The following is a 27,955-nucleotide window of genomic DNA, read 5'->3' as shown; positions in this document are numbered from 1 at the left end:
TGTCCTGGGCAGTCCACCTGACAGCTAGCTCTTTATCACTGCTGCTGCAGTTGCTGCTCTCCCTTCTTTCCTGCACTCAGCAGAAGTGCAGTGAAGCGTGTAACCCAGCTTTCCCCCCTCCCACTCTTGTGAGCCTCTTCTTAGTCTCCAGAGCCTGCCAGACCAGGGGCTGGCAGGTCTGGCCCCCTTCTCTTTAAAGGTGGCTAATGTGATCACAAGCTTCCTTTGCTAAGCTCCGTGGGTAGGGGACTGGCTCCCGGCCACTTTGCAGGAAGAGATAGGTGTCAGAACCACTTCTTTCTCTCCTCATGTGGGCTGGGGTCCAGGGGCATCACCCTCAAGAAGTAGGGGTCTTTCTTCTTCTTGTCTCTGTGTGCCAGTCCAGGGACACATTTGATACTGGACAGCCTCTTTAAAGCAGACCTGAGTGAAGCATGGGGAACTACATCAGGGGCAGGGGGGCTCCTGGAGGAAAGATCTCTGGAATATCCACACTGATTGCAAAATAATCCTTCCCAGAAGTAGAGCGCCTGGGAAATGGAGGGAGAGCTCCTTGGAGTCCTTTTGCCCAGGGGCACCTGGGACATCTTACTTTTCCCATCAAAGTCCTAAAGGGCCAAGATCAATGGTGGGCTGGGGGCAGAGTGGGCACAAACCCTCTAGCCCTCTTGGGTCTGGCCTTGTCTCTGAGCATGTTATGGAGAAGGGCAGCTGCAGCTCCAGGACAGGAGGTGGGGGCACTTACCGGAGAAGCCGGAGGGTGGCATCAAGTTGGGCACCGCATCTGTCCAGGGCTGGGGGCCCGTCCCATTCAAGCTGCCCCTCGGCCCGCACCTCCCCGTGTGCTTCACTCCCCGCCTGCCCGCCTGCCCGCCTGCCGGGCGCTGCTGCTATTGCTGCGGCCGCTTGCTGCCAAGACTGAGGTAGAGAGAAGAGCCAGAGAGCATTTCTCCTTTTTTTTTTCCTCTCTCTCTTTTAAACCGGGCGAGAATGAGTCTGCAGCAACCCTGTTGGTGCAAAATAAATAAATAAAGCAACCAGGGAGGGCTGCAGCAGTCGCCACTACAGGCTGGCAGTGGAGGGGAGGGAGCGCAGGGAGAGGCTTGGAGCCCCAGGGGTGGGAGGGTTGGCAGCTCCACAGAGTCTCTTGGACATCCTGACTCCCCCTGGGGAGCTCTGGGGCCGGCCAGGCATTCTCCATAGGGTTGTCTTTCAGTCTCCCAAATGCCGGGAGATTCTGTGCCACCTCTCATTCTAAATGTCCCCTGTGGGTATCATTTGTGGAGAAAGTTCTCATTCCCGAACACCCACTGTGGTGCTTAGTCTGAGATTGCTTCAGTGGGAAGAGGGGGCATTCCTGATAGCTCCCTCACCTCTATGGGGGATGGCTCAGGGTAGGGGGCTAGCATCCTTACAGTGTTGATGGCTGCCTGGGCTAGGAACCTGGGTCCTGATGCAGAAATGAGATTTCAGAGCAGCACTAGGATAACCTTCATTAAGGCTCCTCCCACCTGACACACACACCTCTTGCCTTTGAAATCATTTTATAAAGAATGGCACAGGTTGGAGTTTATGTTTACACTCCCTTGAGAGGAAAAAAAAAAAAAAGAAAAACCAAACCTCCTGACCACCTGCTGTTTCCCTCCAAGCAGGGCACACAGCTATTTATAAAACCAAGAGAAGTTCTCGGGCAAGATCACGGTCTTCTCCACCTTGCTGGACCCAGCGGTATCCACGGAGAGAGTGCTGGAATTGCATCTGCTTCCTTTCTCATCACAAGAGCAGGGCTGCAGGGTGGGGACCAGAAAACTAGTACTCCAAGGGTCTGTTCTTGGCCCTGTGACTGATCAGTGTCCAGCTACCTCTTCGTTTAGGATTTCTTGCAACCAAAGACAGCTGGGACTGGCGTAGAGTTTGGGCCACCCCTGGCCTAAGACTGGTGAACTAGGGCACCAGGTGAAATGTTCTGGGCTCCCTCAGGATTGGGACTCTGCCCTGGGGCCGCTAAATTCCTTTGAGCTGTGACTTCAAGACAGATTGTGTCAGATTAAATGTGTCTATAGAGCCGCATGACTGCAGGTTGAGTGTGTGAGTATGTTTCACCTGTCTGTGGATGTGTGTCTCTGATAATCAGATTTGGCTAACCCCTAAAGTCTATTTTTAAAGTGCACATAAGAAGTCTGAGTTCTAACTGTCTGTCTGTGATGTTCTTGGTCTTCATCATACCCTATCCCTATATGCAAATCCCATAAAATTATCGTCCCCAGCCGCTCCCTTACTCCCATCCCATCCTTACCCTTCACATATCCAGTTGTTGTTTTTTAAGACCCCAGAGTGCCTAACCATCTCCTTGCTGAGCTGGAAGGAAGGGGGCAGGCAGAAAACCTAGTGATACAGAGTCATGTTATACGCAGGTCCTTCTGGGCTCCGGCCGCCAGTCTCCAAGCTGGTTGCACCACCCCAGCCAAAGCCCCAGGGAAATGCAATGAGGTATTTCAAAGTCCTATTCTTAGCATCTGAGTCCAGAGTTGAGTTCCATTCATCCAGGGTGTCCTGGAACCCCCTATTGTCCTGAGGATACCTAGGTCCTCTGAGAGGTCCTTATATCCCAGCCCAGGCCTCACAGAAGCTGGGGGTGACAGGGCATGGGAAAGGAGCCCGGACAAAGCTGAGGCTGGGGATGGAGTCCCTCCATCCCAACCCTCTGGCTCTTGGCCTGCTGCCAGGCAGGCAGGTGGGCTGAAACCAAGTCTCAGCGTTTGTTCACCCATCCCCCCAAACAGTCAGAGACCACCCTCCAGGGGCCACAGGAAAGGAAAAGACCAAGGGAAAGGTGAGCCAGCAGGCTCTAGGAAAGGGAACGGAGTCCCTCCTCCAGGTCACTTGGACAGTCCCTCGGGTGACTCGATTTCAGTGCTGAAGAGTTCCTTGTAGAGTGGAGGGAAAGCAGCTTGGACCACGATAGGGTGGAGATGCTGGAAGGTTTGCAGCTTTTCCACGTGCTGGCTACACAGGCTCCGCAGCTTCCCCTTGGGTGGCAGCTGGAGGTGGGTTCATGGGGAAGGAGGGTGAGTACTGCAGCTCTGTCCCCAGGTCAGAGAAGTCCTCCCATCCTTCCTTGGGCTGCAACAACCCTCTGTACTCTCTCCCTGCACACTCAGCACTTGTGGGTCAGCCAGATCCCTTTGGTAGGGGTAGGTCTGTATTCAAGGAACTGGAGGCGCGTGAGAACTGCAGTGGGACAGGAACATGTTTTCTGGCTGAACCCCCAAATGGTGTTCCTCCTACTCCTTAAATGAGCCCTGTTCAAGACTCTCTCACTCTCTGATGCTTTTTGAAAACATCTTTTTGCCATGCCACGTGGCATGTGGGCTCTTAATTCCCTGACCAGGGATCGAACCCATGTCCTCTGCACTGGAAGCATGAAGTCTTAATCGCTGGACCGCCAGCGATTATAAAACCCATGCTTTTATAATAGTGAAAGTCTGTGACCCTTTTACACACTGTTAGGCACCTGTTTGCCTTCGTTGATGCTGTTCCCTTTACCTGGAATGCCTTTTCAATTCTTCTGTGCTTGGCTAATTCTTACTCACCTTCTTGGCTAATTCTTACTCACCTTCAGTGTTACCTCCTCTAGGACTATTTCCCTGGATTAAAGGTCCCTTCCTTTGGGCTTCCCTCTGTGTAGCACTTAAATCCCATTTTAGGGAAATGATCCAATTTCTCTCTCTCTCCAGCCTAGATTTAAGCTCCTTGAGTCTCTCTCCCTCCCTCTCCTCCCCCACTCTCTCTGTATCCTCTGTACCCATCATACTGCTTGCGCACGGCAAATGCTCAATAACTGTTTCTTTGGACTAAGCAATTTCCACAGATACCCAACACTGCAAATTGTAAACCAACATTGCCGGCACTCAGCCAGTGGAGGGGAATGAAAAAGGCCCAGAGATCCATGAGGAGACAGAGGCAGAGAGACCTCACCGGAGAAAGACTGAGAAAACCATTTATCTTCTGCAGTTTCCTGTATCACCAAGTGAGGTTTAAAAGCACCTCTCACCAGCCACCATCCCTCTCTCCCCAGGTTAGTTATCTAGGAAAGGGACAGTCAGGGAAGAGCAGGCAGCATGGGATCCCTTGATACCTCTTGAATTCCTCCTCTTTTCATTCCTCCTGCTTTATCTTGCATTTGTTGGGGCTATTGCAATAGCTTCATCCATTCATTCTTTTATTCATTCTCATTATATGTGTTGAGAACCTTCTGGCTAGGCACTGTGATGGGCTGTGGTGATGCATCGGTGAATAAAATAAAATCTCTACCTTTATTAAATGTATATTCTAGTGAGGGAGCCAGAAAATAAATATTAGAAAACTTCTTCAAAAAAACAATAAAGCAAGCTGATGGGTAGAAAGCTTTTTGGATGGGATGGTCTGGGAAAACCTCTCCAGAATAAAGGGATGGAGCAGGTTGTTTGGAAAACTAGGGGAAGAAGCATCCAGGCCCCTGGAACAGCAGGTGCAAAAGCCCTGAGAAGCAACTTGATGTGTTCAAGGAATAGCAAGGAGGCCAGTGCTGCTGGAATGGGCGACTGAGAGGGCAGTGGAAGGAGAGGAGGTGAGCAAAGAAGTCGGGGGTCATGCCGTGAGGCCAGTTGGCCACGACAGAGACTCTGGATTTGATTCTCAGCATGATGGCAGCTACAGGAGCACTGAGGAGTGCTGTGTTGCTGCAGTAGGACAGACATGTGGAGCAGGGGTCCAGCCGGAGGCCTCTCTAATGGTCCAAGTGAGCGCTGACAGCAAGAGGGTGACGGTGGGGAGGTGATGTATTCCGAAGATGGATTCCACCAGATTTGCTTTCCAACTGCCCTCCCAGGTGCGGCTCCTCCTGAACTATTCTACCAGACTTGAGGTTTATGTAGGGCAGAGACTGTCATTTAAGTCATTCCTGTATTCTCAGCACCCAGCACAGTGCCTGGCACGCAGCAAGGGTCCATTGCTTGAACCATTCCATAAATGGTCCCCTTACATTGGTTCCAAATTAAATTGCCTAAAAAATAGCTCTGATGATATCATTCCTCTAGCCTTTGGTCCTCTCCATTGCCTGGAAATAAAGTCTTAATTCTTTAATATGGCATTGAAGGTCCTCTCTGATTTGCTCCCTGACCTAATTTTTAAGGTTGTCTTCTGCTACTTTCCTGCCCCCATCAATCTATCCCAGCTTCCAATCTTAACATGTAGTCAAAATGTTCCACCAACTCTTCTCCATATACACATTATTTTTCCTCCTTATTTTTGCTCATATGGTTCCCTAAGCCTGGAATGCCTATCCCACCCCTCAATGCGTGTTAAAATAAATATTTCATGGCCTAGTTTAAATGCCACCTTCACTGGGAAGCATTTATGAGCCTCTCCTTTTGCCCTCAAGTTATTTTTAACCCCTAGTCCATGCTGTCACATTTCCCCAATATTAGTAATATATCAGGGGCACAGAGATGTGGTAGAAAGAGCCCCAGGACTTGCATTTATCACCCACTTGAACAAGTCATTCAGGTCTCCTTATCACTACAGGGAGATTTTAACATCTCTCTTACTGACTGGGTTGTCACAAAGATGAGTATATCTGGGAAAGCACATTGTTAATCACATTATTATTTTATCCCGTATCACATCCTATTCTGCTTTAGAGTCATTGGTATACAAATCTCTTCTTCACAGCAGGTTAAAAACTCTTGGTGGGGGTAAGGACGGCATCTCTGTATCTTTCCACTCACAGTACAAGCAGGTGGTGGTAAGCGGTGGCTCTGTTAAACTGAATTGTTCCCTGGGGGTCCCTCCCAATTTCAGGCTCCCTAACTTTTCATCTCTACCCAACACAGAAGTCACTGCTCAGTCCCCGTGTCCTGTGCTGTTGCAAGCTCTCTCATACAACTTAGCGCTCAGGCACTTCCTCCTCTGGACCCTCAGACCCTGGTCCTCGCAAACCCTGAGGTCACAGATCTGGCGCCGGGCCTGACCTCCTGTGTCCCAGGGACTGCTCCTACCTTTGCCAGGATGCCTTGGCGATGAGTCTTGCAGAGATGATGATGAAAGGCCAGCTCCAGATTGCACTGCAGCTGTTCTACTTTCCTTTTCTCTTGGAGCCCTGGCCGGTCTGAAGGAGGGGATGGGGCCACAGCAAAAACAAGAAAGAACATGGACGTTAACTTCCCCCAAAAGGTGTGTCATTCTGGACATCTGTGCTGAACGGAGATCTTCTTAGCTGAGTGAGAGACAGTGTAGGGGGTGTGGGTGTGTGTTGTTTTGGAGTTAGTGAGCTGTGGGGCCTTGGGTAGCTCTCTATAAGGAAAACTGGGGAGAGATGAAAGAGATGAGACATTCTGATCTCCCAGTTCCAGGCTGCCTTCTCCCTGGTACCTGATATTTCACATAGCTAATTCAGTGCTCTCCACTAAAACTCTGCTGTGGGGAAGAAAAGATCTCCCCCTTCACCCTGACTTGGCAAAGATGGCCCCAGAGAGGAGATGGGCCTTGTGTAGCCACCTAGGTCAGCACTGGGCCTTCTGCAGCACACTGTGGCTAACTTCAAGAGACAAACCACCTTTTGTCCTGACTCCATAAAATAACCAGAAGTCATCTTTTCAGTCTTTATTTCCAGGTCAAGGGGCATGTTTCGGGCTCTACTCATTGGCAGAGCCAGTGGACTGGTAACTTGGTCTACAAACTCAGGTTAGTAGCACAATCCACTTGCCCAGGTTCTCGGAATCCTTGGCATTTGGCTGGGCTCACCCACTCCATTCTCTGGAGTGGACACCCAGAGTCCTGCCCTGATGGCAGGTAGCCTTTTGTTTTTATTTTTGGCTCTGTCCCAGGACTCGTGGGATCTTAGTTTGCCCACCAGGGGCTGAACCCGCACCCTAAGCAGTGAAAGCGTGGAGTCCTAACCACTGGGCCGCCAGAGAATTCCCGATGGCGTGTTGCCTTAAAATGAGTTCACACAGAGCAGTGATTCTCAAGCTTGGTAGCATGTTACAATAACCTACAAGAGGCTGTGAAAAATTCTGGTGTTCGGCTGCACCTGAGATCCATGACGTCAGAGTCACAGCACTCATTTTTTAAAGCTCCACAGGTGATTCCAGAGTGGAGCCACAGTGGAGTCCCTGGCAGGGGCTCACATGCAGCCTAATTGCTCTCAGGGAAGCGGCTCACTTCCTCTCTTCCTCATGTCTCCCCACTTCTCCAGCCCCACCTGCGCTTCTCTCTTCCCTCTCTCAGGCTCCTCTGGATCTTTATTTTGACTCATCTTATTTTATAGCAACATTGGGGGGGCTTATTCTGCTTTATAAAGCACCTTCCCAGATTTAACCACAGCGAAGGTCCGCACCCTTCAGTATCTGTCATGCCCCCACCGCCTGCTTGTGGGTTGCAATTTCTTCGTCCAGGGGATCTTTCCGACCCAGGGATGGAAACCCACATGTCTTATGTCGCCTGCACGGGCGGGCGGGTTCTTTTCCACTAGCGCCACCTGCGAAGGCTGCTTGAGCACAGCACACAGGTCCAGACTCTTCAATACCTTTCGTGCCCCCACCGCCTGACTGTCCTTTGCCCAAGCCCAGTGACACTCACTGGCATTGATGAGGACGAGGGCTGTGTAGAGGGCAATCTCGTCCTCTGAAAAGCGCAAGGCACTCAGGGAGCGGGAGAAGTCAAAGATGGAGCTGATGAGTTCACTGCAGCCTGGGAGGGTGGAAACGAAATAGTGAGCAAGGCGGCTGAGGCCACGGTGCCCGAGGACACCCGCCCCCTTGGTGTCTGGAGCAGGGAGGGCAGTCTGTCCTGAAAAGAGGGCGCCCCGGGTCTGGAAGCCTCGGGTGGGGTTGGCATCGGACTCCTCTTGCTCTTCTCCCCCTGCCCCTCACCCAAGGCTCGGAACAGCTCCACGCCACCGTATTTGCCTTCAAAAAAGACCGTGTCGTTGTCAGCGTTGTAGGCCCGGCACATCCTGACCAGGACCACTTCCATGGCTCCTGGGGAGTGGGGAGACATGCAGGCGCGTTGTCACACAGAGCCAGGGATCTGTCTCTGTCCCCCTTCAGGGTCCTGGGCCCCTTGAGGCACCTCCCTCCACGCAGCCCTGCCCATTCCACACTGGTCCCCCCCCCCCCCCGGCCCCCCCCCTCTCCCCCGGCACCTGCTTTGAGCAGCACGATCTGGTCATTCTGGCAGAGCTCCATAAAGCCCGGGAGCCTCTTAGCAAACTCCACCACATACTGAATGGCCTCGGTGAGTCGGTGGGCACAGCGTCCCCACATCTCCCACATCGACTGCAAAGGAGAAGGGAGGTCCCACTGGAGCTGTCTTTTAGGACCCCCGGGACCCCACTGAGGCCCTGGGAGCCCAGACAAAACTGCAAGTACCCCCCCACATTCTCAGCACTTGTGTTTTTAGCCTATTCTTAGCACAATGCGCTTTGGGGCCCAATGGATCTAAATTTGCCTTTGGCTCCACTACCTTGTGCCGTGGAGTATGTCTACGAACTCCTCTGTGCTCATTTTCTCAGTCTGTGAAAAACAGGAATGGCAACCTCATAGGGTGGTTGTTGTAAGGGTCAAGGATAATTTATGTAAAGTGTTCAGCACAGTGCCTGGCAGAGAAAGAGTGGTGAAACAGATGCTAATGAGGAGTCTGACTATTGTTGATAGAGGAGGAGGAAGGAGAGTATGCTAAGGTCTGTACTTCTAGGTCTGGGTGGTGAAGGACATAGAGGGTGTGTGTGTGTGTTTGTGTTAGTCACTCAGTGGTGGTCGACTCTTTGCGACCCTATGGACTACAGCCCTCCAGGCTCTTCTGTCCATGGGATCGAAAATACTGGAGTAGGTTGCTAATGCCTTCTCCAGGGGATCTTTCTGACCCAGGGATCGAACCCAGGTCTCCTACATTGCAGGCAAATTCTTTACCAATGAAGACCAGGTAAAACAACCATAGGCAGGAGCTAAGGAGAAGCTCTCACCCATCTGCTAGGGTGCATATTTAAAAGCGGGTGCACATTGTGTCTCTCTGGGATACCCTGCCTCGCCCCAAGCCCACTCGTGTGCAGGTTGCCGTCTCTGGGCTCCCTGGGTAGTGGCAGGAGTCTTTCCTCCCTGGTGCGGTGTCCTGGCCTCACCTTCCTCTGGTAGCCAGCCACCTCCTCTCGCGAGAAGATGTTGGAGCGCTGACGGAGCAGGTCCTCCAGCCGCAGCTGACATGTCTCCCGGTAGGACTTGCAAACGTTCTGCACCAGGTGCTCTGGGGCCAGGGGAGGAAGGCAGAGGTTCCATCTCAGCCAGCTCCTACCTTTCGCATACCAAGGGCACTCCTCTGCCTGGCCTAGCCCTGCTCTGCCTCCCCCAAGACCCTTGTGTATGCTTGGTTTACATGGGATGCTGACTAGGGCCCCCCACCCCATTTTTTTTTTTGCTGCACTGCACAGTATGTGGGATCTTAGTTCCCTGAGCAGGGATAGAACCCATGTCCCTGCAGTGGAAACGTGGACTCTTAACCACTGGATCACCAGGGAAGTCCCACAGGGCCCCTTTCTTGGAAGATCCTCCCTCATCTTTCTATGCTCTCCGCCTCCCCAGCTGCTTACCAGTCTCCGTCAGGGAAGCATAAGGCACCTCTGGGGTGCTGCGGAAACTGGGAGTGAAGTAGCTGTCCAGGCCCCGTCCTGGATCCCCAAGCCCAGGACGCCTGGGGTCCTCAGAGTGAAGTCCACCCCTGTCCGGGGCCAGCTGGCTGCCTGTGCCATAGAAGTTCTCCCTGCTCTCAGCCTTGCCCCGCTCAGGGCTGTATTCCAGGTGGTATGAGGCCCCGTTAAGCCCGGCCTTGGCCAGGCTGTTGGAGTAGGAGGGCCCGCAGCCTGGAGCTCTCAGGAGACTGGGGGGACAGGCTGAGGCCTCTGGCAGGTCAGGCGAGGAGCCCAGGGGTAGCTGCCCATCTGGGAGCCCCAAGGTGCAGGCGAGGTGTTCTGCTCCTTGGGCTCCCATGGGAGGGGTTTTGGCCGCTTGTTCCCGTTGCTGCTGTTGCCGCTGCTGCAGCTGTTTCTGCACCTCTGCATGCAGGCTGTCCCTTTGCTTCTTGGACATGCGGCCAAACTTGACAGCTGAAAGAGGTCGGGGGCTCAGGAGTTTTGGAGGCGGGAAGACACGGCACAGGGCAGAGTCAATAGGCACTGTGACCATTACAGGATTAACTTGCTGCTCCTTGAAGAGCTCACTCCGAGCAGACCTTCTCCAGTCTGGCCTGAGAGCCTGCCTTCCAGGCATTTCTGTTCAAGACCCACTCCCCCCAACTCCTGTCTGCTTCTGGGCTCTGTCCAGCCCAGATGTATCAGCAGACGTATCAGTCTTCTGAGCAAACTCTCCCTGCTTGAAACCAGCTTCGACTAAGTGGCAGAATTTGAGCAATGAGTCTGGGCTGAGGAGCCCGGCCTCCTGCTATGGGGCTGGGGATGGCTGAGGGGGGAGCCTCAAGCTGTATCGGGGTCACCTCGCCCATCTAGGAGGGTCAGAGGAAGAGGAGAGCCGAGAACACAGGTCTCCCTGTGGTCAGGCCTACAGGCTCCCTGGTGACCTAGATACTCACCACAGCCCAACCCAGGCTCCGCGGCTTGTTTCTGAACATCCTCTTCTGCTCTCTCTTTCCTGCCTTTTCACTCACCCCACCGCCCCTCCCAGGTGTGGGGGCACAGCCCCTCACCCCGCCTGCCCCTTTGCAACCCTTCGTGTTTCCTTTCACTTTGTTATTTTGGGCGCTAAAAAGTGCTGACAGGCTCCTTCTGGCTCCCCATCACCTCATGCCTCCCCCAGCCCCACCCTGGGCTCCTTCTGTGGTGTTGGAGGGGGGAGCAGTTTGGGGGCTGCAAGGGGGCAGTGGCTGAGAAAGATGGAGAAAGGCACCAGGAACAGCCGCCCTGGCCAACCTCAGCCTTCCGGGCTGTTCTCGGGGTGACTGTGGTCCCATTCATAGTCGCGGCCCTTTGTCCCAAGCTGTGGGTAGGGGTACGGGGAGCCAGGTGGAGCTGGAGCAAGGGGCAGCTGGGGAAAGATGTGGACTGTGGATGGGGGTGGGATCTGGGCTGGAGGTGAGTCGGGTGAGGAGAGCCCCTCCCGAGGAAGGGGAAAAGGGTCTAGGAGTTTGAGGAAACAAGGGTTTTTGTTGCAGAGCCTGAAGCTGGGGACTGTGAAGACCTTTGATGAGGGCAGCCTGCCCACCCCAACATTGGACAGTGGAAGAGACCAGGGCCTGCCAGAGGGAAGGACGGAGGGCGGAGACCCGGAAGGCTGTCGAACCCCTGTCTGGTGCCGCTGGTCAGGCCGCCGCTCTGGCGACTGAAGCCCTGGGGAGCTGCCCACTTGGCCTCACCATCTCGGGACATGCCCAGGGCCAGGCACTTCTGCAGGCGGCAGTGCTGGCATCGGTTGCGGCTCGTGCGGTCAATGGGGCAGTTCTGCTGACGGGTGCAGGAGTAGGCCGCGTTGCACTGCTGGCTCCGGCGGAAGAAGCCCTGGGGAAGGCGGGCGAAGACCATGGCTGCTGACCCTGGCCAGGCCCACGTCAGTCTGAAGGCCTCCGGATCACAGGACCCCTCAGTTTTCTCTCCTCCATTATAATCTGTCCTGCAGTCACTTCCCTAGTGGAAGACAAGGCCCTCCATGCACAGGGCTCTCCAGGCAAGGCGCCAGTGGGCAGCTCCCGAGCTGTCTCAGGAGACCAGCCCTGCCGGCGGTACAAAGCCCGCCGAGCCCCCTCTCCTATCCTCTGAAGAGACTGTGTATGAGCGAGCACTCACCTTGCACCCCTCACAGGTGATAACCCCGTAGTGGATCCCAGATGACTTGTCCCCACAGATTTTGCACGGAATCACTTCAATTTGTGCTGGAAGAAGGAAAGAGCAGAGGTCAGCCTGGGAGCCTTCGGTGCATCCTACCCCAGCACCTGGGAGGCAGATACAGGGACGTGGTGTATCCTCTGCTGCCCTACCCCAATCCAACTCGCTTTATCTCTCTTGTAAGATGGAAGACCAGGCTTCCCTGGTGGCTCAGTGGTAAAGAACCCACCTGCCAAGCAGGAGACGTGGGTTCAATCCCTGGGTTGGGAAGATCCCCTGGAGATGAAAATGGCAGCTCACTCTGGTATTCTTACCTGGAGAATCCCATGGACAGAGGAGCCTGGCGGGCCACATACAGTCCATGAGGTCGCAAAGAGTGGGACAGGACTTAGCGACTGAACAACAACAATAAGATGGAAGAAGGAGTGAGTGCAAATGCCACTCAGCAGAGGATCTGTGGAGGCTGTTTTAGTTTTGTGGAGCGGCTGGGGTTGTATCAGTTCTATAGGGGCAGAGAAAGCAGCTGCAGAGAGGCCACCTGCTCAGCCCGTCAAGATGAAAAGCTCTAGTTGCCTCCCTCCCGCCTGGGGACCTAGGAGTCCTCACTACTTCACAACACCTGCTTCCCGCCCAGGGGGCTTCCTCTGAGCTGCCCTCCCCCCACTGGGGCTTGGCCCCCAGGGCAGAGTGTGGGGCCTGGTGGGAAGATGTGGTGCACCAGGCGGGAGGCACCTGGGGGCCAGGTAGAGCTGCCTGCCATCTTCAGCCGGGCTGTGAAGGCTCAGGGAGGGGCTGTGCAGAGGCTGGGGGGCAAAGAGGGCAGGGTCACAGGGTGGGGGCCAGAGAGGTAGAGAGAAGCCAGATGGAGCCCAGGAAAGTGGGGGCAGCAAGCCAGCTCTTCTGGATGTCTGAGAGCCAGGGAGTGGATCAAACAGAGCTCCAAGGTTCCTGGCCCAGAGCAGAGGGTGGCTGTGTATGAATGCTTACCCGTGTGTACATGGGCCTCTGCCTCCAGCTGTGTGAGCCCAAATTATGAATGTTAACACTGGCTGGGACTAGAGACCATCGGATCATTCAGACCTCTTTTTTTCCCCTTTACCAAGGAAGGAATAGGCCAGATGAGATCAGATGGCTGGGCCGGCTTCACACAGCTAGCTTACTCAGGAGCTGGGTCTCTATCCCAGTTCCCCATAGCTTTCCATTCTGCTGATCCATGTCTGTGATTTCAGGGGCACACACATCAGTGGGCATATTGCCTGCTTGAAGGGGTTCTCGTGTGTGCGTGTGTGCGTGTGTGTGTGTGTGTACATGAAAGGTATATGTGATTCATGAGGCAACAGGCATAGCTGCTTGAGCCAGTGTGTACACTGTGCATATTTGTGTGCTAGTGTTTGTTCACTGGCTGCCAGGACCCTCCCCCTCTCCCACTAAGCTCATTGTAACCTACCTCCCTGGTGCCTTCACTGTGGTTGGTTACTGGCCCCAGGTTCATTTCTACTTTGGCCCATCCTTGTCAATGTCCACAGCTCCCTGCTAAGTTTCAGGGATGAGCCGCCGCCCCCCCCGCCCCCACCAGCCAATTTTTGGAGGGACTGGGCAGGGAGGGGTTCCCTTTCAGGTCTTTTCATCACTCCTAAGGGCATGCGCGTCCCTCCTCTGCCGTTGCTGACATGCTGACCTGCTGCCTCCCCTCTGAGGGAGAATGCCCAGGATGGCTGCTGCTGCTGCTAAGTCACTTCAGTCCTGTCCGACTCTGTGTGACCCCGTAGATGGCAGCCCACCAGGCTCCAACGTCCCTGGGATTCTCCAGGCAAGAATACTGGAGTGGGTTGCCATTTCATTCTCCAATGCAGGAAAGTGAAAATTGAAAGTGAAGTCGCTCAGTCGTGTCCGACTCTTAGCGACCCCATGGACTGCAGCCCACCAGATGGGCTTTTCCAGGCAAGAGTACTGGAGTGGGTGCCATCGCCTTCTCCTGCCTGGGATGGAGCAGGATGTAAAAGTGGTCTAGGACCGCAGCCCCTCCTCATCTCTGATTCCAAGGGTCAGAGGAAGCAGCAGCCGCCTGGGGGCAAAGCCGCAGTGCTATGGACTCTCTTCCGGCCTCGGCCTGGACTCTGGTTGTGGTGTAGGGCCTGCTGGTGTGAGGTGGGGAGGGTGACCACGGCTTGCCCACTACTCCCCCAAATATTGTTTTCGTTACCCTTAAACCATCATCCCCTCAGGCTAGCCTAGACCTGAGTCAGAGTAAGCAGCTGCCTCTCATGGGGGACAGGGTGTCTGAAATCCCTCCATTAGAACTCGAGTCTCTCCTAACTCGAGTTCTCAGGCAGTCCCACTAGCCTGCCCAGCACCCACCCAATAGGCTGTCCTGATCATCTAGGACAGAAGGCAAGACAGCTTTCAGATTCTTTCCAGTAAATTAAGAGCAGAGGGGAATGAATGGAGGGAAGACAGAACAAGGGAGGACTGGATACCTGGAAAAGGGGCAGAGAATGCAGGGACACGTGCACATCTTAGCCACTGGATTCTCTAGGTCTCAGCACCCTTGTCAGTAAAATCAGGGTAAGCACAGCCTTCCTTGCCAGTGCAGGGGGTGACGGGTATTAGCATAGGGGGTGCATGGAATCACCCGCGCAAAGTGCCTTGCAGCTGGAAACACTGGGTGCTGGCTGCCATTGAGCACAGCGGTGGGAACAGAACCCTAAAGGCGTATGAGGCCTAAGAGAAGTACTTATCTCCTGTGGAGTCAGCTCTTGCCTCTCCCCTACAAGTTCCCCTCCAGCACTGTGGGATCTCACTCCTCAGTGGCCCTAAGCCCAGAGAGGGCCGAAACCATCGTGGGTCACCCAAAAAGTAAGCGGGAGGGAGACTAGGCCAAGCCACAGTAGGAACTTGGGCTCCAGCCCAGCGCTCAACCACAGGCCTCCCTGCCTCTTCCCTTCTCCAAGAGCCACATCCGTGTGCGTGTGTGTGCTGACCACACGGCTGACCCAGACACGTCTCTCGGCCCCACCGCCTGACCCACTGCTGGTCCCAGCCCCAGGAACCTCACAACAGTGTCACCGAGACCTTGCCCTTTACGTAGGACGATGTGGCCAGCCACAGACCAGATTCACAAATACCTGTGATTGGGGGAGACCAGAGTTTGGACCCCAGCCACTGGGCCAGCCAACCATAGTCCCACACTCCCCAGCCACAGTCCGAGACAGAGGTACAGCATGAGACAGGCACACAAGGTCAGGGGTTTGGGGCTAGACCCTCCAGCCTCTCACCTAGAGAGACCAAGAGGTTCGGGACCAGGAGACAACAGAGACAGATGCAGAGACGGAGAGAGAGCCCCGGAAACACAGAAAAAACCCACACTCATGTCCTGGCCCCTGCCCAAGGCCTGGCCCTCTCAGCACGGTCAGGCCCTCTTATCCTGCTCCTCCCTCCTGGCCCTGCCACCTGTACCCCGGCCATGCCATCTACCCAAAACCTCAAAGAGAAAGTACCGGTGCACACGACTGTGACTTGTGGAGGAGGGGCGGGGAGAGGACGGGAAGAGGACCGGCAGAGGTGGCGGTGGGGTGAGCCGGAGCTGAAAAACACCTTGAACACCTCACCTTTGCAACCTCCCCCCAGGAGCCCTGTCCCTGAAGCAGCAGCTGGTGGGAACCCAGGTTGGGGAGGGGAGCTGAGTAATCACAGGATTACTCAAGCTGTTTCCCAGGAGCCTGGCCTGCCAGGAACTTACCACCTAAGGGCCTAACAGTGCCAGGAACTAGAACTAAGCAGAGGTCAGGAGCCTCGAGGTCAACCCTTGCAGCGTGGCTCGCACAACAGCCCTCACTCTATCCGCCCTCGCCTGCTGCTTCAGGAAGATCGGTGCAGCACGCTGCGGTTCTCACCCAGGGCCCATCAATTCCAAGGAGGGAGCGACGTGCCCACGTACACATGACACCTGAAACCACCTAGAGATTGCATGACCCTAGACCTCTGAGTCGCCAACAAGATCCCCTGGGGAGCTAGTTAAGATGCAGGTCCCTACTCAGGAAGTTGGAGGGCCCCAGGTTCTGCATTTGAACAAGCTCTTGGTTGGTGCCCAAGCTTGCTGGTCCTCACCCTACATTTCTGAGTAGCAAGAATGTAGTCCCTCTTCCTGCTTCTGCCTCTTCCTGGGGCATAAGGGAGGGGCTGGTGGTCTCCTCCCCAGCTCATTCTGTTATCTGCTTTTATCTGCCAACCGGTGTGACTTCTAAAATTTCATTCCGACACAGTACTAGGAAAAGAAAATGAATCTCTTCTGGAGTGCTTTGGGGATTGAAGGATCCCCAGGGAGCCTCCTCTGAGCACCTCCTATGTGGGGAAATACGGTAGAGACAAAGTAGGCTGTCCCCCTCCCTCCAGCCTCCTCTAATCTCACCCTTCTCACAGCTGCAAGATTCATTGATAGCGCTCTTTGAATGCATCCCGAGCTTGGCCCTGTGCCACCTTAGAAAGCCAGCCCTGGGCCCTGTCCAGGTGCCCTATGCCACAGAGAGGAAGTGGTAGGAGCAAAGGAGGGGCTGCAACCCAGGGGGATCTTTCCCCTCAAACCCCAGAACCACCCCAGCTCTGGCAGAGAAAGACACAGGCAGAGGCACCCTGAGGTCCTCATCTTCCCCCGGTGCTCTATCTGCCCAAGGCTAGGCTTTTCCTCTCTCCTCTTTCTCTCTCTTTTTCTCCAAAGGACATTGATTAAGGATGATGATGACAGGTGGCATCTTCCCCCGTGGCAGAGTGGTCAAGAATCCACCTGCCAATTCAGGAGACACAAGAGACATGGGCTCGATCCCTGGGTCAGGAAGATCCCCTGGAGAAGGAAATGGCAACCTACGCTAGTATTTTTGATCCCATGGACAGAGAGGCCTGGAGGCTACCCAGCCCAGTATTCTTGCCTGGGAAATTCCATGGACAGTGGAGCCCAGCAGGCAACAGTTCATGGGGTCGCAAAGAGTCAGACATGACTGAGCGGCTGAGCACACACAAGCATGATAGACATAAGCGTTGGCTGAATTCTTACTCTGTGCCAGGCTTTACATGCATTTTTCGTTTAATGACCACAATAATCCCGTGGAGTAGGTACTCTTTGTATCGTCCCCATTTTAAGAATGAGAAAACTGAGTCCAGGGGAGAGTAAGTGGCTTGACTAAGGTTGCACAAGCTTGCTGGTCCTCACCAGAAGTGGGAGATCTGGTATGTAAGCCCAGGTCTCTGTAACCTGATAGCCAGTGTCCCCAACCATTGAGCCTTTCACTCTAGAAGGATGAGACACCCAAATGCACTAGGCAGATTGTGGGTGGGGGCATGTTTACCGGCTGCAGCGGAAGTGCAAAGTGAGCAGGGTGGGCTAGGACCAGAATTCAGGGAGGACACCCATGGCACTGAAGCCGGGCCTCATGTCTAGGCTAAAGATGCAGAGAGTCGTTATTCCCTCTGTCCCATACCTTCCCCCGTGGTGTCAGCCCCCTCCTGACTTAGGACTCCTCGCAGGCCCACAGCTCCTCTGGCGTGTGGTCTGGCTTTCAGGTCAGGCATGCTAGTAGGCCTCTTTGCAGAAACCAGTGAGTGAGTGAGTGAGAAAGGACTGTATCTCTTTTCTTAGCTCAGGGGCCCTCACCCCCCAGCTCCAACTCAGTCCCTCTCCCCACAGAGACCACACCTCTGGCCAGGGGATCCCTGTGTACCCCAGCCGATCACCAGCCTCCCTCCTTTCTCAGCTCTCAGTTCCCGCAGCTTCTGCAAAGCTGGAAACCACGGCTGGTGGTGGGCTCCCCGCCGCAAAGAGCAGGAAGGGGAGGGCAGGGTGGGGGTCAGAACAGAAGCCGCTGTACCTGGCGAATGCTCCTGCCTGCCCTTGGTGAAAATTTTCTGCTGATACACCCAGGTCCCAGGGCTGAGAAAGTAGTGAAGCTAAAATTCAGGTGGGCGAGGGAGAGTCTGGGGTTTTGAAAAGCTACGAAAGACAGCCAGCCACCTGAAACCCCCTCCTGGTGCCCCCGCCGCCCCCGCAGTCTGGGACAGGAGAAAGAAGGGGAAACAAAAGAATTGAGTGAAAACAACCAGGGGATGGGGGGAGGGGATGAATCACCGGGAGGAAGCAGTAAGGAGCAGGAGCCCAGACGCACCACCAGCGCACCACCAGCGGCCTTCCCGAGGCTCGAGTCTCCTTTCCAGAGGGCCTCTGCTGCTGTGGGAAGGCCAGGGCCCCCAGAAAGACCCAGGCTCTGGCCCCGCGCCCCTGCCATGTTGCTGTCCCTCCTCCTAGATGGATATCTCCATCCTTTCTGAGCCTGGAGTCCCATGGAGGGGGCAGCTGGAGGAGTAGAGATGAGACCTCAGAAAGGACTAGTCATTGGAGGACACCCCAGAGCTGCCTCTCTAGGAGAGCTCTCAGCATGGGAAAGTCCCTGTTCCCGTCTGAATCAGGGGACAGAGGCAGGGGAGGGGGAGGGAGCCCCTGGGAGGGGCAGCCACACCAATACCCATGTTTCATGGTGATGGGACAGGCTGGGGTGCTCCCACCTTCTAGAGCCCTGAGCTGGAGGTGTTTGGGAGTCCTGTTAGGAATGGGCAGAGAGAAAAAGCCAAAGGTACAAGAGCGATTCGAGGAAGGAGGGGGCCCTTTGTATGGCCCTGAGCTCTCTGGGTGAGGTCTGTGACTCCCTGGGACTTGGACTTCTTTCTGGTTCACGGGTCCTCCTCATCATGACCAGACTTGAGGAAGATCAGGGCACAACAAAAACGAGAGTGCAACCTCATAGCCCGTGCCCTCCCACCTCCCCATCCAGGCCTAACGCCAGGGCCTTATGTCCATCGGCTCCACTCCAGCCAGGCCCCGGAGTGAGCTGACGGGGCCACCCTCCCGCTGTCTGGCTGGGGAGTTCTTCTGGCTAAAGGATGTTTCCTCTCCACTCGGCAGCAGGTCCTGATGGCAGAGTCCCCGTCATTCTTTCGGAACTTCTATAAATTCCCTCCCTTCCACTTCTGCCTTCCTACATCTGACCTATACTCCAGTGTCTCCCCTCTCCTGCCCACCTTCTCTTCTCTCTGCCACCCCCGGGTCTGTGTGCCTTTCCATCTTCGGCACTTCAGTCCTGTCTCAGGCTACACGTTGTCATGTTCTGGCTCTCCGGGCATTTCTCCAGTTGTAGCTCTATCTAGACATCACTCTCTCCCCATGTATTTCATAGATCTTCTGTCATTTGAGTTTGGCCTCTGCATCTCTCTTTATTTCTTGGTCTGGTTTCTTTCTTCTTTTTTAAAAAAATTTATTTGGCTGCACCGGGTCTTAGTTGCAGCATGCAGAATCTTTTATTTTCAACACGTGGGATCTAGTTCCCCTACCAGGGATCAAACCTGGGCCCCCTGCATTGGGAGCATGGAGTCCTAGCCCCTGGACCACCAGGGAAGTGCCACTGGTCCGTTTTCTGCTCCCGGTGTGTCTGGACCTTGGTCTTTGTGTGGGTCACAGTTCCAAGCCCCCAGTGCTCTGCCCGCCCCAGAGAAGGTCAGAGGACAGGGAGGTATCGGGAACTCACGAGGGGCTATGCGGTGCCCAGAGACGTCCAAGTGAGAAGGACCAGCGGCACCAACCCTGGATGGGAAGAGACCCTCTCCAGCCTACCAGCTTGGTGGAGGGTGGGTTTGTCACGTAGAGCTGCTCTGTTCAGTGTCTCCCCGTTCAGTCCCAGGCTCTCCTGCCCTCCTGCCAGGCTCTAAAGCACATCCGACCATTGCTTCTTCCCAAGGTGGACTGGCTGATTTGAGACCATTTCTGGGAAGACTAACCTTTGCTAACCTTTCCTGCTAACCTTTGCTGCTACTGGGAAGAAGCTAGAAGGGAAACTGAAGTTTGGGTCTCCTCACCCCTCCTGGCCGCCGCCGCTCGGACGCCTGCACGGGAGTCTCCACCCCAAGTGTGGAGGTGAGGCTCTTTCCTTCCCTTGGCCACCTCTCCGTGTCTCCTCTGAGTTTCTTCCACTACCCTGGGGGATGCTTTACTTGGAGACCATTGCTCTCTGCTTGCTCAGAACGGGAGCTTCTCCAAAGTTAGTTTTGTTTTTTAAATTTTTTTTTTTTTAAACAAGAGACGGGTGCAAAGACTTGCCTAAGGACAGGCTAGTGAGGGACAGAGGTGGCTCAGAACCTGGTATTTAGACTCAGCCAGTGGGTTTTTCCAGTACACAATATGGACTCTCTTTTGTGGGTTGTGGGAAGACCCCCAGTTGAGGCTGGGGGTGCCTCCTGCCTCATGCCACAGGGGTCCAGGGCTTCCCTTTTCGTCCTTCACCCTATGCTCTGGGAGGTTCTCTGGCTCCCTACATGAGGGCAATGTGCCCACCCCTGCTCTGCTGGAAGGCACAGGGACCCCAGACATCTGCCCACCAGCTGTTGGCCCATGGCTTTGGGCCAGGAAGCCAGTAAAGTTGAAGGCTTTTTGCTCTCATCTCTACTGCCTGATCCTACTCATCAAACGGGCATCTGAACCTGGGATGAGGGGTCTCTTTCTCATACACACGTGTGCGCGCACACACACACACACACACACACACACGGCACCCTGGCTGGATTCCACTTGGTCCTCATGATCCTGCAGTGGGCAGGGAGTATGATGGCTCAGAGGCCTGGATGCTGGGGTTCTGACCCCCTCCGCCAGCTGCCCTCTCTTTACCCTCGCCAACCCGCTGCCTCAGGGCACAGCGGCTCCTCCGGCCTCCTTTCTCACCCTCCCACAGGTAGTTTGGAGGCGTGGAGGGAAACACTGCAGTGGGTGCCGGGACAGCGAGTCTGGGCTGCCTGCTAATTGCCAGCCTCCACCTACTACAGCTGTGTGATCTAGGGGTGAAGCACTGGGCCCCTCTGGGTCTCAGTTTCTTTTTGTAAAACAAGGCGCGGGGCACCTCACCTGCTCTGGGAGATCCTTGCCAGAGCCCATGACAGAGGAGTTCCTCAACAGTCCCTTTACTGAGACTGCTGTAAGAGAACCGCCTGAGGAACGAGACTCCACGACTACTCCGCCCAACAGACCCTAGCCTTGACCAGGACACACCCTGCCAGGGAAGAGCACTTGGCTTTTGCCCACACTGTTCCCTCCTTTTCAGAAGGCCTGGGAATGATGATGGGCCCCAGGCTTCCCCACTCCCAGGAGGCCCATTCACTTACTTCTCATGACTGAGTCCTGGGCTTTGCCGCCTGGGCTCCCTGTCCTTCTCAGCCGGGGTGGTCCAGGGATGGGGCGCAGCTGACAGCAGGGGTGGGGGCCAGGCCCTCTTGGCAGAGCCTCAGTCCGCAGCTCTGCACCTAGCTCTCCCCCAATGCTTCTGGGCCGGGGGGTTTAAGATCTGCACCACACAGGTGGCCGAGTGACAACCCCCCCCAACTCCACCCCCCCACCCCCCCTGGGGTGCAGCGGGTAGGATGACAGGCGCCCCATGTGGCCAATCTGGGCCTGGGGCAGAGTGTGAGGGGCGGGGCAGCCAATCGCAGGGGGCGTTGGAAAATTCCAAAACCACAGGCGACAGCCACACGCGTAAAAGCTGTTTCCACCCGCCAGGGTAGTTCTGGCTGGGGAGCCGGAATGGAGCTCACACGAGCCTGGGGCCAGGTCCTTACTCCCCCTCCCCCCAAGGATCCCCGAGAGCCTGACCCTCTTTGCCAGGTGACTCCAGGGACGGGGCTATTTCTAGAGGTAAGTCACAGAATGTCTGCCTGGGGCCACCTGCAACACTATGGACTGCCAACAGCCGTCTCCACCACCCACCACGCTCATGCCCTCCCTGCACACGGTGCATGCCCTGGGCTAGGGCATAAGTGATTATAGTAGCAGTAATAACCATCAGACAAACACCACGATCTGTAGGAGGGATTAGTCTGTCAGAAATTTCCTCAGGAGCAAAACTGCTGAACTTGGAATGAAGATGATGCTAATAATAATGCTTAACCATGTGCTGGAAATGGTTCTCAAGGCTTTATGTGGATGATCTAATCCTCCCAGAAAGCTTTATGTTGTAGGTACCATTATTCCTACTTCAAAGATGAGGACAGTGAGACACAGAGAGAGGTTAAGTAACTTGTCTGAGGTCACACAGCTAGCAAAGTGGTGGAGTCAGGACTCAAAATCAGGGTGTTTGACCCCAGATTACACTTGAGAAATGGGAAGCTTTCTCTGCTTCAGGTCTGCTTAGGAGGGTCTCCTGCTGTGTGAGTCTGTAGAGTTTCTTGGTCTTGGAGTCCTTCTCTGGGGTCCATCAACCTCAGAGGCCCTCTCAGCCTCATATCTGCTCTGTGGGTACCTCAGCCTCGGGGTTCCCTCTTCAGGACCACTTGGTAATCAGGTGCCCCTCTCAGTCTGGGAGTCCCTCTTGGGCTTCTCCCTTTCTGGGGTTGTCTTGGAGCCCCCTTTTATGACTGTCTCCACTCCAGAGCCCACTTTTCAGAGTCTCTGGGCCTGGGGGAGGCATTAATCTTTCCTGGATTCTCTGGGCCAAACCTCCTAAGAGGCCTCTGATCTTGCCGGGACTCCAATGGCGCCTGGCACAGGCCTTTCCCCGCTGGCCTTCCTTGGGCACTCAGGAGCTGGCAGTGGGTTGGGGGAGGGGCTGTCAGCCCATGTCCTCCTGAGGACCCTCACGGGAGGGGGTGGGGTGGAGGTATGGTTGCACAGGGCCAGCGGGTTGGAAGGGGATGAGGGGGTGTGGTCCTGGCCGAGGTTTCTGTGGTAAGGGGTTGAGGGTAGGAATGGCGTTTAGCCGCTTCCAGTTCCAGATGCTCCGAAAGTCCCCCTTCTCCCCCCCACCCACATATGGCCCCTGGCCCCCACCTCCCCCAGCTCACCCGCGTCACTCCTTGACCCGCTTTCCTCCCAGGGCCCTGCTCAGCATTTCCGTGGGGCCCTGTGGCTAGGGGCAGGCAAGGCACTGATCAGGATTGTGCTGAGCAAAGCAACCCCCTACTCAGAAGGATGTAGCCTCCTGGTGGCCCCCCAGCCCCTGTCTGACCAGCTCAGGGAGGAGGGTGATGCTTGGGCCCTCTGAGAGTCTCTGCTTGGAACAGGGAGCTCTAGGCAATGATGGCAGCAGAAAGAACTGCAGTGAGCTCTCAGGAGGAACTGGTAGGCAGTCCAAGGGAGGGCCATGGAGAAAGGTGGGTGACCTCTTATGCCCTGGAGTGGTCCTGCTCAGTTCAAGGATTCTGAGAAGGCATCCTGGGGCTGGAAGGGCACGCTGATGGGACATGAACTTTGAGACCAAGGTGCAATGGGTGCATTTTCTGGGGGTGTAGCCTCTCTTATGAACTAGGAGGATAGATCTGATGAGTTGAGAGTTCCCAAGAGAAGGTATTCCTTGCAAGTATCCATTGGTAAGTCCTTCCTGAGCTCTAATCCCTTCCTCACATGTTGCAGCCTCAGTCTTTCAATGTCCCCAGGACCCAGAGTGTTTTTCTCCATGTGTTTCCTACCAAGATGAAGGCTTTCCTGTTCTCCTGCTCTGCACAGGCTGGCCCCAGGCTTGTTGATGCCTTGGGATGTGTTAACCACAGAGATGCACAGCAAACCTGACTGCCGCCACAAAGCCTGGTGCAGGCTCGCTGAGTCCCTGAGGCCACCCTGCCTCAGCATCTCCCTGCCTGACCTAGCGATCTCCGCCACTGCCCACGCCCGCCCCCCACCGCCCCACCCAGCATCTCCGTGCCTCTGTCCAGCCGCTCCTTCTCCTTCCTGTGGCTCCCTTTCACTGTCCTCTCCTTACTTCTTTGCGACATTCCCTCGCACTTTTCAGGCTTCTCCCTTATCTCCTCCCTTTGCCCCCTATTTGCCCCCCCAGTCTTGAGGTTTCATCACTCCTCCTCATCTCCCCATCTCCCTGGTTTTTCAGCTCCACCTCCTTTCAGACCTGGCCACCTCTGCCCGGTTGCTCCAGCTCCGTACATGGACCTCCTGGCGCCCTTGCTGAATTCTTTGCCATCTCTCCACACCCCAGCACCAGTTCCTGCCCCAATCCTCTACTCACAGGTGTGGGTCTTCTTTGCAGCCAGCAGCTCTGTAAGGAGAAGAGAGGGGGTCAGGGCCAAAAGTTGAGGACCATGGAGGATCAAGAGATCCTCCCCAATGCTCAGGCCCTCACCCCCACCCCAGTCCTTCCTGGAAGAACCCGGGGTCTGAGGAGAAGGTGGGACCACGTCCACTGCACTGCTCTCTTCACTCTGCCCTACAGTCACGCGAAGCCTCTTCAAATCCTGAAACGTGCCAGGCTCCTCACCACTCTGGGACTTCCCCGCATTATTCTTTCTGCCTGGAAGGCCCTTCCCTGGCCCCTCCTCAATCTAGACAACTTTCCAGCCCCCAAGTTCCCAAGCAGGTCTTTTCCTGAGAGAAGCCCTCCTGCCCTTGTGCTGACACACTCAGCACCAGCGGTTGATTTCCTGGCACCCATCACATCATCTCACTGCTATAACTGTTCATGATCTAAGAACAGGGAGCTTTCCTGCTAGACAGTAAGCCCTATGGAGGCAGGGACTGTGTCTGCCTTGTTCATATTGTTATTTTGTAGTGCCTGGCCCTTAGAGATACATGATAAATATTCTGCTGGCTGCACAAGCATGCTCAGTCCTGTTCAACTCTGCAACTCTACTACTGTAGCCTGCCAGGCTCCTCTGTCCATGGGATTTTCCTGGCAAGAATATTGGAGTGCGTTGTCACTTCTTCCTCCAGGGGAATCTTCCTGACTCAGGGATCAAACCTGTGTCTCCTGCATCGTCAGGAGAATTCTTTACTTCTGAGCCAAGCGGCCAGAGTTAAAACTCTTGGTTGCTTGTTTGTGCCCGCAAGCATCTGGGAATTTTGAGGTGTAGGGGTTGAGGGTAGGGTAGTGAAGATGTTAGAAGGAAGAAGAAGGGAGAGCTACAAGCAAAGACACCCCCACCACACACACTGCCTCCTGCAGGCTCTGGCTCCATTGGCTCCCCCAGCCTGCAGAAGAAGGAATGTCTCGTGCTGTGTGTGGCTGGTCCAGGTGAAGAGAAGGCTGTAGGGAGCACAGATGGGTTGATGTGGGAGGGAGGCAGGGAGGCAGAGACCTCCAGAGGGGCAGCTGCTGAGGGGGAAGCCTTTAGCTAGAGCCTGGTTGGAGCAGGGAAGAGCATGTCATTCATTCATATGGTTAACTTTTATTAAACACCTATCAAAGGAGTCCCTGCGAAGAAGCTTTCCCTGCCAGACCTTACGGCATTTTGTACATCCACACAGCAACTCCTCACAGAGCGCAAGGACAGTCTTTCATTTCAGTAAACACTGCAGGCCTGCCTTAAGCCCCCTGTATTTCCCCTGACCTCTGACTCGGCTCTCCTGTTACTTTTTCCTTCTACTTGCCCAGTGGGCTTCCCTGGTGACTCAGATGGGAAAGAATCCGGGAGACCTGCAATGCCAGAGTCCTGGGTTGGATCCCTGGGTTGGGAAGATCCCCTGGAGGAGGGAACGGCTACCCCCTCTAGTATTCTTGCCTGGAGAATCCCCATGGAAGAGGAGCCTGGCGGGCTACAGTTTATGGGGTCGCAAAGAGTTGGACACCAGCGAGCGACTAAGCACAGCACTTGTCCAATGCTCAGGATCTTTCCCTTCTGCCCACCCTCCCGGCTCACACACTGGACTGGGTGGGAGTGATGGACTTGAAGGTCTGGGCTCAGCTGGGGTGGAGTGGAGTGGGGTGGGGTGAGGTGGGTGGGGGGAGGGCTGCGCAGAGAGGGAGTGGCTCCATCCGGCCCCTCCCTCCGGCCGCCAGTCCTGCCTGGCCCCACCCAGCTTCCTCCCTGACGTGGCACCCTCTCTCTAGCCTCTAGCCTTGAACCTCACAGCAGGCCTGGGGTGGGGGAGCTCCCCTTGCTTGCCCCGGCAGTGGAGTTCTTCCTCCACCAGGTGGCCCCACCACTTTTTGCCTCAGGGCTCACACCTGACCGAGCATGTGGCCATGGGATCCCGCTGAGCGGTCTGTGTTAGACCCTCCGTGGGGCCAAGGACTACCTGACTCTCCACAGCCCCCGGCACCCCCGCCCCGCTACCCCTGGCCGAGCGTCCCACATTTTCTGCAGAAATGAAACCGCATCCTCCACCCCCAACCCTGAGCCAGTGGGGAGCAAAGTGCTGGGGGTGGGCGTGGGCAGCGGACAGGGTTCTATTGCTTGCTCCCCTGACCTTTGTCATCTCTAGAGGCAGGACGGCTTCCTCCGTCGCTGAATGAACAGAAGGTGGAGTGGTCGGCCTCTTACTGCTGCCTGGGGTCCCAGCCGGATGAGCAGTGTCCGCCCCTCCGCCCAGGGGGCGCTCTCACTTGAAGCCAGACCCTGCCCACATGCTGGCCCTTCCTCCCTCCAGCTTCCCTGACTCTCTTCTGCTCTCCTCTCCTCCCCGAGCCCACCTGTCTCTTCCTTCTTCACGGCTCCCCTTCTTTCCCCTCCATGTGCTTCCTGCTTCTCCCTCCTCCTCTTTCTCTCCTCTGTCTGGCCCCCAGCCCTTCCTCCCATGTCTCCTTCAGTCTCTATTAAGACCTGTTCTGTGTCACCGGCCTACCCTCCCCTGCCAACTCATCTTTCTCTCCTTCTCTCTTCTCTTGCCCAAACCCTCTCACGTCCCGACCAGCCCCTTCCCATCTCTCCTCTGCACCTCCTGGGAGCCCCTTCCACCTGCCTGTAAGGCTGCAGGGCCTCTTACCCTGCGAGGCTCGGTGGTGTCTCTGTGGGGCCCTGTCCATGGGGCAACTCCCTTGGTGCCGTCCTTGCTGCCCTGGCTGCCCAGGAGGGCAGGGAGCAGGGCCCAGGGGAGGGAAGAGGGAGGAGGAGGGAGCACCTGGCCCGACAGCAGGCAGGGGAAAGGAGTGGCTGGCAGAGCGTCCCGGCATCAGGAGGGGACACAGGGAGAGATGGGAGGAACAGAGTCTGGGGCCTTGAGGAGAGACAGGATAGGTGACGGGAAGGGCACTGGCCTTTCTGCATCACCTACTGTGTGCTGGGTCCTTTGCCAGTCACTTTCTGTAAATCCGTGATTTTCTCCAATCCTCCCAATGTCCACCATGGAGCAAGCATAGTTGCTTCAGATACCTGTGTGGTGCTCAAAGCTAGATGATGCTCGAAGATAGTCACAACTTGCCCAGGGATTGTACAAGGACAGTAAGTGGTTGAGCTGCGATTTGAACCCAGGTCTTTGTGACTCTAGAATCATGTGCTTTCTATTTGACCAAGACATGTGTGCTCACTCAGTCGTGTCTGACTTTTTGCAGCCCCACAGACCGCAGCCTGTCAGACTCCACTGTCACTGGGCTTTTCTTGGGAAGAAGACTGGAGTGGATTGCCATTTCCTCCTCCAGGGGAACTTCCTAACCCAGGGATCCAACCTGTGTCTCCTGCATTAGCAGGCAGATTCTTTACCACTGAGCCACCAAGACAGGTAACCGATGAAGGGGAGGTGAGGAGGAGAGAGACGAAGATGGGATGGCATATTTGGGGGATGGTGCCTCCTCTACAGGGTGAGGTCGGGTTCATCCCAGCAGTTCTTGGTTTCCTTGAGGCCTCTGCCTACTTAGCCTCTGCACTTTGCTGACCTTCCCTAGAACTCCCCGGCTCCCTGATGCCTTCACAGCCTCCTGGTCTGCTGGGTGCTGGGGGCAGGCCTGGAGGTGTGTGGTGAGGCAGAGGAGCAACGGGAGAGGAGTGTAGAGGAGACATGCTTCATGCAGTAGTCACAGGAAGGAGACCCCCCTCCCCCGCCCCAGTCTGGCAGCTCCCACGGAGGAAGGGCTCTGGGGAGGCCACAGGATACAGCTTCTGAGGATCCTGGGTGCCACTGATCTCCTGCACAGCCTCGGCCCAGAGTTTGATTAGCTGGGCCTGGCTCTCCTGGTTACCCAACAGGCCGGCTGGCCAGGAGCCAGGCTGCAGTGGGGAGGCTCCCTGGCACCTCCTCCTGCTCTCACTCCCAGCTGGTAAACAGCAGAGCAGGAGCCAGACACGCCTCAGCCTCGTGACTTCAGCCCACTCCCCCCAACGTGGTGCACGTGGCACCTGGCGTGGAGAGGC

General features: G+C 55.6%; 1 protein-coding gene across 10 annotated transcripts; it reads right to left on the bottom strand.

Annotated features, from left to right (window-relative positions):
* Positions 1–1,527: 1,527 nt before the first annotated feature.
* On the bottom strand, positions 1,528–26,712 carry RORC (RAR related orphan receptor C). 10 transcript variants are annotated; one of them, XM_040230652.1, is made up of 12 exons: positions 26,079–26,686; positions 23,785–23,931; positions 21,056–21,234; positions 11,828–11,913; positions 11,401–11,542; positions 9,626–10,138; positions 9,161–9,282; positions 8,186–8,318; positions 7,914–8,021; positions 7,621–7,731; positions 6,039–6,148; positions 1,528–3,041 (listed from the first exon to the last, which is right to left on the bottom strand). In XM_040230652.1, the coding sequence occupies exons 3-12, from the start codon at positions 21,060–21,062 to the stop codon at positions 2,880–2,882; spliced, it is 1,494 nt and encodes a 497-aa protein (XP_040086586.1). In that variant the 5' UTR covers positions 21,063–21,234; positions 23,785–23,931; positions 26,079–26,686; the 3' UTR covers positions 1,528–2,879. The 10 variants fall into 10 exon arrangements, with proteins under 10 accessions (XP_040086586.1, XP_040086587.1, XP_040086584.1 ...); XM_040230653.1 differs by having other exon boundaries at positions 23,902–23,931; positions 26,595–26,684; XM_040230650.1 differs by lacking the exon at positions 21,056–21,234 and having other exon boundaries at positions 26,595–26,712.
* Positions 26,713–27,955: the final 1,243 nt, after the last annotated feature.

The sequence above is a fragment of the Oryx dammah genome, unplaced genomic scaffold, assembly GCF_014754425.2.
Source record: "Oryx dammah isolate SB20612 unplaced genomic scaffold, SCBI_Odam_1.1 HiC_scaffold_28, whole genome shotgun sequence".
NCBI classification, from domain to species: Eukaryota; Metazoa; Chordata; class Mammalia; order Artiodactyla; family Bovidae; genus Oryx; species Oryx dammah.
This window is presented reverse-complemented; position numbering and strand designations above follow the sequence as displayed.

Coding starts and splice junctions, on each gene's coding strand:
- RORC (XM_040230645.1), bottom strand. CDS start 26,634: ATGGACAGGGCCCCACAGAGACACCACCGAGCCTCGCAGGGTAAGAGG. Junction 23,932..26,570: donor GAGGCCCTGCAGCCTTACAG/GCAGGTGGAAGG, acceptor TTCTCCTTACAG/AGCTGCTGGCTGCAAAGAAG. Junction 10,139..11,400: donor CCTGGGCATGTCCCGAGATG/GTGAGGCCAAGT, acceptor GACCTCTTTCAG/CTGTCAAGTTTGGCCGCATG.